The 8,859-nt window shown below is 42.2% G+C and overlaps 1 protein-coding gene across 2 annotated transcripts; it reads left to right on the top strand.

Annotated features, from left to right (window-relative positions):
* The first annotated feature begins 2,155 nt into the window (after positions 1-2,155).
* Positions 2,156-6,106, top strand: LOC115584132 (keratin, type I cytoskeletal 18-like). Of its 2 annotated transcripts, none has more exons than XR_003984484.1 (7): positions 2,156-2,680; positions 4,066-4,148; positions 4,486-4,642; positions 4,747-4,911; positions 5,007-5,132; positions 5,404-5,684; positions 5,816-6,106. XR_003984484.1 is itself a non-coding variant. In XM_030421554.1 (7 exons), exons 1-7 carry the CDS (start codon positions 2,237-2,239, stop codon positions 5,853-5,855), a joined length of 1,236 nt encoding a protein of 411 aa, XP_030277414.1. In that variant the 5' UTR covers positions 2,156-2,236; the 3' UTR covers positions 5,856-6,106. The 2 variants fall into 2 exon arrangements, 1 of the variants encoding a protein (XP_030277414.1); XM_030421554.1 differs by having other exon boundaries at positions 5,404-5,624.
* The last annotated feature ends 2,753 nt before the right edge of the window (positions 6,107-8,859 follow it).

Here is an 8,859-nt window from a genome sequence, read left to right as displayed (position 1 = left end):
CCTGTTGAATTCCTACTCCAAACAATTAGGGAATGGCATGTCGCTGGAGTACCCGCTAGCTGCCGCCAACTGTAGACGCTAGTTAGCCATGCAGCTAGCAGTCCAGACTGCAAGTTCAAAGCTTTACTGGAATGTTGGTGTTTATACCATTACCACAAGAGCTTTGGACCGGTACAGTCTAGGGCTAGCTAGCTAGCATGCTGTCTTTAGTATATATCTGCAACCATTTGTAGATCATATACACTACAAATATCTTTATAGCTCTCATGACATCAAAAGTAATGCCGTCACATTCTGTTGATTATTTTAGTTTTTAAATTGTAAATTCAATTCAAATTCTCACATATTGCACCCTTAATTCTTATTGTATGTTGACCTTTTTTTGTGATTCGGTGTGTTATTCACAAAGAGCAATAACAGATAGTTCTCATGACAGGTATGACACCTAATAAGGCTTCAAAGATAATTGTTCTAAATCCATAACAGAACTAAAGTCAGATAATGTTTATCCTGTAGCCTGTAGTGTGGTTGGTGAATGAGGGTGGCTTTTCTTTCCTTTTGATTGTATTCTGAACAATGTGCTATTGGCTTACTTTCCTGCGTGCATCCAATCTCTTTTAGGGTCTTTTGGGGATATTGGGTGGCCTTATAGGTTTCATTTTACAGTATGGCAAGTTTTACTGTTACCCTATTGTCTGTGTGTGTGACTGCAAAATTAAAAAAGTTCAGTTTTCACTAGTAATAGCTCTCTGAATGCAGCTTATCTAATAAACAATACAACATCATGCTCTGGATATTTCCTCCTCATTCATTTTGCAATTTAACCGTTAGCTAACGTGAGCATTCAGCTGCACCCAAGCTATTACATCCATTGAGTTTCACCAACAGGCTTGAAAAGATGTGTCTCAGATGAGTGTTGATATTTAGAGTAAATTCACGCCATTCCTATCATATCCTGTAACACTATTACACGGTACTGTTAGCTGAGGAAGTTGTTAGCTGTTGTCAGACGTTAGCTCATGGGCTATCAAATATGTTGTTTCACCTTGAAATATGGCCCAGTGTCACTCCAGATTTCACAATCCATTGTTTTTTCAGCCGTTAATTGATCAGGAAGCGGTAAAAGGAGCCTACAACGTCTGAGCTTCCGACCTTGAGAGTGGCGTCTGAATAAAATGGCCGCTGTGTGAATGTAGTCTATTGGACAGATAGTAATTTATGCTGCACACACATTTATAGACACTTCACATGAGTGAAAAGAGTGAAATACAACAACAGTTAGCCAATAATTACATAAATGGTTATCTTGAATGTTGGTTACACATTAGTTTCAGACAGCTAATGGAAAGCTTGGATAGCACTAATTGTTAATTTAAGTATGTAAGATAACCCTTCATCGGTAAATTATTAAACACTGTGAACTGTAATGGATTTCTGTTTGTGGAAGGATATAAGTGGACATGCTAGGAGAGAGTTCAGCATATTACCCTAGTCTTATTTAAGAATATAAACCTGTAAGAAAACATGCCCCCTCTGTTTTAGCTGAAAGAGTCAGTACTGCTGCAGCTGCTTTATCTCCCCTAAAGTTTAGTCTAGATACGAAGGTTGGCACAATCTGTTTATTTTGGGGTCTGGCTGACCACAAACTCAGAAACTATGCAGCGAATGGAAACATTATGCCTTTTATGGGCAAACCAAAGGAATTTGGTTGCATGCTTACAAAGTGAACCTCAATTTGAAGAAAATATTGTACCCTTTAACTTTTTTCTTTTTTTTTAAATTCTATTCCAGCCATTTCTGTTGCATGTACTTAAACCCGAGCAACATGTTTATTGCTGCTCTCTTTGTCTTGAAATGTGTTTTATGGGATCTCTATATCGCAGTAAAACAAACTTATTTGCTGAAGTTAATCAACTCTGAATGTTTTTCACAGGAGAACAATGCCTCCCACATTTCCTTGGAGACAGAAAATACACTGACGGTTTAAAAAAAAGGGGAACACGAGAGTGAATTAGAGCCTGAGGCAGAGAGAGCAGGGAGGGGGGGAAGCCGGAAAGGAGGATTTGGGCGATGCTAAAGTGGGCAGGGTCTGAGAGACCAGCTGTGATTGAGGGAGAGAGAAGTAGGAGTATAAAATCCCCACTTCCCACTGCCAGCGTCACTTTCTAAGCCGGCCAGCAGTGAGCCTCCACATCTCATCTTTCAACTCACTCTCTGTCGAGCCTGAACTCTAAAAATGAACTTCAGCAAATCCAGCATGCAGCAGATACCATCTAACCGCATCTCCTTCACCCGCTCCGCACCCCAGCCCCGTGCTGTCAGCGTTTTTGGTGGTGCTGGTGGACGCGGGGCCCGAATTTCCTCTGCCTCTGCCTCGTCTCTGCGATCCGGCGCCCCAATGACCTCTTCTTCCTCCTTCAAGCTGAGCAGTGGGATGGGATCTGGTTTTGGTAGTGCCGGTGGATCCAAGGCCGCTGGTGGTGGTATGATCATGGGTAACGAGAGGGGAGCCATGCAGAACCTGAACGACCGCCTGGCCAACTACCTGGAGACAGTGAGGAACCTGGAGCAGGCCAACAAGGACCTGGAGGTGAAGATCAGAGAGGCTCTGGAGAAGGGGGGGCCCGACATGAGAGACTACAGCAAGTATGAGCCCATCATTGACGACCTGCGCAGACAGGTAAGCAAGACACTGGATAAGTTTGAATTGTTGGAAGCTCTGGTTAAAAGTTGATTGGTAGGCAATGAAAAAATGTGAGAGATACGAGTGTTTAAATGCTTGACTCTAATATGATAGTACATCAGTGGGTGCATGTAATGGCACTCATCATCACAGAGAATATTTGAGTGTAGATCTACTTGTGGCAGTAAGATTCATCAGGATACGTGTTATTCATCCAGTGCCTGAGAGGGCTGACACAGGCACAATTTCCTTTGTGCATGATCAGATTTCTCGCTACAGAATGAAGGGTGTGGTTGCTGAACTCTAACCCTCCCCCATAAAAAGTTGTTCATGCCACCAAGTGGCCAGAACTTCCTCCAATGAATCACGAGCACGAGGGCAGCATCATGAGAGACGGGCTGAACGGCTCTCTCTCTTCACTGGAAGAAGGCATTTCCAAGTGGTCCTGCCTGTAAATTGTGGTTCTACAAGCATTCTCTGGTGTAGGAGGGCCTCAATGTGAACCAGATGTGTGGTAATGACACACACACACACACACACACACACACAAAGGGTCTTGGATTGCCAGTCTGCGTGTGTGTGTGTGTATGTGTGTGTGTGCGCACGCACAATAGCTGCGTGTGAGCGCCCTGCTTGTATAACAATCAGCTCCAGTCAGCAGAGTCAAATGTCACATTCTTCTGCAGACCCCAGATCTTCAATGTCACATAATGACACATTGATGGTGGCAGTGTAATTTTGTCGACACATAAAGGAACAAGTATTCCCCCTTTCACCCCTGAGGCAGGATATCAGAGATACATTAGAAAGTACTGCACTGTAAACACACAAACACACTCACGCACAAAGAATTTTGCAACCCCTGAACACATAAACACATGTATACAGTTCAAAGAAAAACGACAGACAGAGATCGTGCAGCTGGGGGAAAATTGGAGAGAAGAAACCCGGCCCTGTATGACTTATTCAGACAGGAAACACATTTTTCCAACAATGCTAAAACAAACCAGATTCTGTGTTGGCACGGGAAGGTCCCCTCTTCCTCTTCGTCAGTCTGTGGTTCCTCTTTTCTCTGAATGTTACTATGGATTCAACCATGTTGTGGCCCGGTGCGTAATCAAACTCTGTGGTTTCTATTATTACATAAGGGAAGCAGTAATTCAAATCATATGTTTCATTTTGTGTCTGCGTGAAACATTGCCATCTCACAGCACCTAATGATTGGACCGGACCGCCAAGTTAGAAATTGAAGGAAGGGGCTTTTGGTAAAGCAATAAAATAAATGTTCCTTATATCCAGCGAAATTAGGGGAAAAAAAACAAACAAACAACGAAATCTTCTTCCCATCACAAAATTTCAAGTTTTTTCCTCTTTTTGCCCAGATCTACGACAAGATTGCAGAGAACGCTCGTTTTGTCCTCCAGATCGACAACGCCCGTCTTGCGGCAGACGACTTCAAAGTAAAGTATGTTGTTTGAAATTTAATTTCAGATTCATTTATGCTGTTTATATATTGATCTAATATGAATGAGGCACATCAAAGCAACTCATCCCCATCCTGTACAAAGGCAGACTTGTTTTAAGTCAAGAGTTCTAAACTTTGCTCGTGCACAGTTTCTTCAGTGCATGTGGTCAAATCTACATCATCTGATAGAATAGGATGTCAGCAACAGCAATTTTGTATCTTGAAACACTTCTGTCAGTCTTCAGTCATGACATTACGTAACTTTATACTCCAAGGCACAATGTGAACAACAGCTGATTTTGTCTGTAATAGAGTTTGTGTCCCTGCCTTCCTCCAGGTTCGACAATGAGCAGGCAATCCGCCAGTCTGTGGAGGCCGACATCGGCGGGCTGAGGAAAGTCATAGATGACACCAACATGACCAGGATGAACATCGAGAGTGAGATTGAAGCCGTGAGGGAGGAGCTCAGCTTCCTGAAGAAGAACCATGAGAATGTGAGTTCACAGTGCTTCCGAATCAATCGTCGCACGCTACCATCTTGCAGCAGCTGTCAAAAGTTACACATCCTGAATGTTCTGGCTCTTTTTCTGTCAAATAGGAGGTGATGGAGCTGAGGAATCAGATCTCCCAGTCAGGCGTGCAAGTGGATGTTGACGCTCCCAAAGGTCAGGACCTGTCCCAGATCATGGAGGATGTGAGGGCCAACTATGAGAAGATGGCTTTAAAGAATGCAGAAGACCTCAAACGCTGGCATGAAAATCAGGTAAATTCAGTTCTGACAAGGGCAAATAATTTATAAATACATTTACTGGAAGTATCTTTTCTTGGCTAACACCCTTTTCCCTCTCCCACTGTCAGATTGCGGATGTGCAGGTGCAGGTCTCACAGAACACAGAAGCTCTCCAGGGAGCCCAGATGGAGATCAGCGACTTATCCAGACAGATACAGACCCTGGAAATTGAACTCGCGTCCCAACAGAGCTTAGTAAGCATGCATGTTACATGTGCTCTTTTTTTTCTTCATTTTCATTTTACTCAAGAACAAGATAGAATAAAATCCTTTCAATACCTTGACCACTGAATAACACCCACACAGCATTTTTGTCATAACTTTTTGTAAAACAGCAAATATTCCCCTGATAAACGTTTTCAGAAAGGTTAAAATTTTCCCCATGTGCTCCAAAATTAGACTTTGCCGATAAAAGCTCTCTGGCATATTTCTGATTCCTCCTTTCTCCTTTCCAATCCTTTATCAGAAAGCCTCCTTAGAGGACACATTAGGCAACACAGAGCTACGGAACAACATGGAAATGGAAAAGTACAACGGCATTATCATCCATCTGGAGGAGGAGCTGACCAAACTGCGCGCAAACATCCAGCAGCAGACGCAAGACTACGAAGCGCTGCTCAACATGAAGATGAAACTGGAGGCGGAGATTTCCACTTACAAGGGTCTGCTGGATGGAGGAGACTTCAAGTAAGAGTTATAAAGAGGTGGAGGAGAACAGATCGGGGCATGGTGATGATGGTGGTAGAGGTGAATACTAAAATCAATAATTATCATGGTTTGCATGGTCAAGTATAGCTGCAGTATGAAGTGAATCAGAACTTCCAGTCAGTTCAAATGAATGTTTTCAATTTCAACATCTTTGATTTGTGTTTGTGCAGGCTCCAGGACGCACTGGATGAGCTGGCGGCCACAATCTAATTTGGAACAAAGAGGCTGGGACCATCCCAACAATGAAAGCAGAACAACCCACAACCATCCGCTAAAGAAAAAAAAAATCCATGCTGGTCCAATCAACTACAGCCAGTTTTGAATCAAGACCACATAGGGTGTAAGCTACATGATTGAAGCGGTTCTGAAAACAGGCACTCGAACAACAGGGCTGTTTCATAAGCAACCTCTGCCTGATCTGACAGCAAAATAAAAATGAATAAAACCACTTATGACCCCCACTCGTGGCTCCTTTGCAGTTGTTTTTGTTAAGAAGAATGAAACATGTTGTATTTTGTCAGAATGTGTCATATCAATTGCACTATCATAGATCTGGCCACTTAAAAAATAAAGTTTAAAGGAATCTCAAGACTTTGATAGAGAGATGATTAGATCTGTTGACAAATGAGCCACACCCCGAAAAGGGAATGGCTGACAAACTTTAGGATTTCACAAGATGTCTGAAGTTGAGTTATTTGATGTTTGGCCGCTAGGGGGCAGAAGAACTGTTAAACGAGCCTGGAGATGCACAGTCTTTAAATATTTTCAGGTCATACATCTGCATCATTTTTCTGTCCCTTGAGCTCTGGGTTGGTCTCAGTCAAGCTCCTCTTGTTTGCAGCTTTAGATAGACAAAGTTATAATGTGAAGAATGTCCTTTTATACACATTGTCAGTTCCTTTTAAATACTCTCCATAACTCAATATTTTAATAATATATTCCCTTTAATTTGTTTATACCCCAAAAATGCTATACTTTCAGGTATTTGTGCCTCGGTTACTGATAGCATTTCCATTTAATAATACTTACAGAAATGTTGAAAGCTGTACTTACTAGTTTCCAGGTGAATATATTACATAAGTAAGGATTGATGAACTTTATATATATATCTTTCATTAACTGTGCAACAGCATATAAAGTTGGGTTACCTTTCACAGCTAACACCAAAATGCTGTTCAAACATTTAAGATTTACTTCAAAAAGAGAATACGATCATATAACAGTGTGCATGAGGATGCACATTAAAAGGTTTTGGCTTAGTCCTGGACGATTTTAAATCCTACACTAGCGCTATCATCAGCATTAGCTCTCAATTCAAGCAGTACAGCCCATGAGTATCCATGCATCTCATGACATAGCAGGAGTGCTTGGCTTTCGGGTTGTACATGGTAGCGGTCAGGCTGTCGCGTACGAGTGAGGCGAGAAAATGGCGGATCATCGTTCAGGTAGCCGGCGTAATGTGGGAGGAGATATCCAGCATGAGGGTGGGAGTATTCAAATCACCCGCTCTGTTACGTAACAGCGCGGGTGAAATCCAACTGGCTCCTTTAGAGACACATTTCCTGACTGCGTCCGTTTACAAAACATTGACTTAGTGGTCAAAAATAATTCTTAAGGGGTGGGGAGGCACTCCAGATATGCAAATACACACACTAAAGCAACGAAAAAGTGAGTTTTGCATAATATGTCTCCTTTAAAGCAACACTATGTAGAAATTGGTATTATGCACAATTTGGTGCCCCCTACAGTTTCTGAGTGCAACAACACTGTCGTAAATGCAAATCCCAGGTCTGTAACAATTTGTCAGACGTAATGTAGGTGCTAACTACAAACAAAACTCATCACGTCTTCACAATGTTATGTTGAGAAAACTGGATTGTTGAGGTAAACACGTACAGTGCCTATAAAAACTATTAATCCCCTCAGATGTTTGCACCTTTTATTGTTTTTATAAATGGATCAATATGCAAAAAAAAAAAAAAACAACTCTTAAATGTTAAAGTGAAAACAGAGTTCTACAAAGTAATGTGAATTGATTAAAAATGTATCATGTTAATAAATAAGTGACTGCACAAGTATTCACTCCCTTCAAGTAAGTATTCAGTAGGATAGGTCTCAGTCAGGCTTACACATCCGGACACCGCAATTTTACTCCATTCTTCTTTGCAAACATGCTGAAGCTCTGTCAGGTTGTGAGGGAATCGAGCTCTTTTCAAGTCCAGGCACACATTTTCTAGTGGATTGAGGTCTGGGCTTTGTCTTGTTGGAAAATATATCTTCTCGTCGTAGTTGTCTTGCAGACTGAATCTGGTTTTCAGCCAGGATGTCTCTATATGTTGCTGCATTCATTTTAATCTCTACCTTTTCAAGCCTTCCAGGGTCTGCTGCTGAGAAGCATCCCGACGGCATTATTCTGTCACCGCGGTGGAGATGGTGTGCTTGTGATGATGATGTGCAGTGTTTTCTGTCCGCCAGACATAGCGCCCAGTCTGATGGCCAAAAAGCCTCATTTTGGTCTCATTAGAACAAAAAACCTTCTTCCAGTTGACCTTGGAGTCTCCCACATGCCTTTGGGTGAATTTAACGAGCTTTCTTCAACAGTGGCTTCTTCTTTGCCACTCTCCCATAAAGCTTTGACAGGTGAAGAACCTGGGCAACGGTTGTTGTATGCAGAGTCTGTCCCATCTCAGCTGCTGAAGTCATATGTGTCCTGGTGACCTCCTTCCTTAGTCTCTGTCATATAAAGATGTGTATTGTGCCTGCCCATTACTAGTTGCTTGACAGTAACACAGCAAGCAGTGAAACCTAAGAGACTGGGAGATCTTGCATGTTCTCACAAGTATGTGTATGCTATGCTTCCATGCTATCGAGTGTTCAAATATAGCTCTGGCTAAATGTGTCAAGCCTCTAGTACAATAATTTACAGTCTCCTTCTGGCACAGTCACTCAGTATGTGAGGACGGCCTGCTCTATGCAGATTTACATATGTGCCACATTCCTTCCATTTCTTAATGATGGATTTAATTGAACTCTGGGGGATGTTCAGTGACTTGGAAATGTTTTTGTATCCATTCCCTGACTTGTACTTTCCAATAGCCTTTTCAGAGAGTTGCTTGGAGTGTTCTGTTGTCTTCATAGTGTAACTGTAGCCAGGAATACTGATTAACCAGTGAGTGGACCTTCCAGGCAGTAATTGTGAAACTATTTGCACCAG

Source organism: Sparus aurata, chromosome 6 (genome assembly GCF_900880675.1).
Source record: "Sparus aurata chromosome 6, fSpaAur1.1, whole genome shotgun sequence".
Lineage (NCBI taxonomy): Eukaryota > Metazoa > Chordata > Actinopteri > Spariformes > Sparidae > Sparus > Sparus aurata.
The sequence above is the reverse complement of the archived record's forward strand: the minus strand, read 5'-3'. Positions and strand labels throughout refer to the sequence as shown.

Coding starts and splice junctions, on each gene's coding strand:
- LOC115584132 (XM_030421554.1), top strand. CDS start 2,237: ATGAACTTCAGCAAATCCAGCATGCAGCAGATACCATCTAACCGCATC. Junction 2,681..4,065: donor TTGACGACCTGCGCAGACAG/GTAAGCAAGACA, acceptor CTTTTTGCCCAG/ATCTACGACAAGATTGCAGA. Junction 4,149..4,485: donor GCAGACGACTTCAAAGTAAA/GTATGTTGTTTG, acceptor GCCTTCCTCCAG/GTTCGACAATGAGCAGGCAA.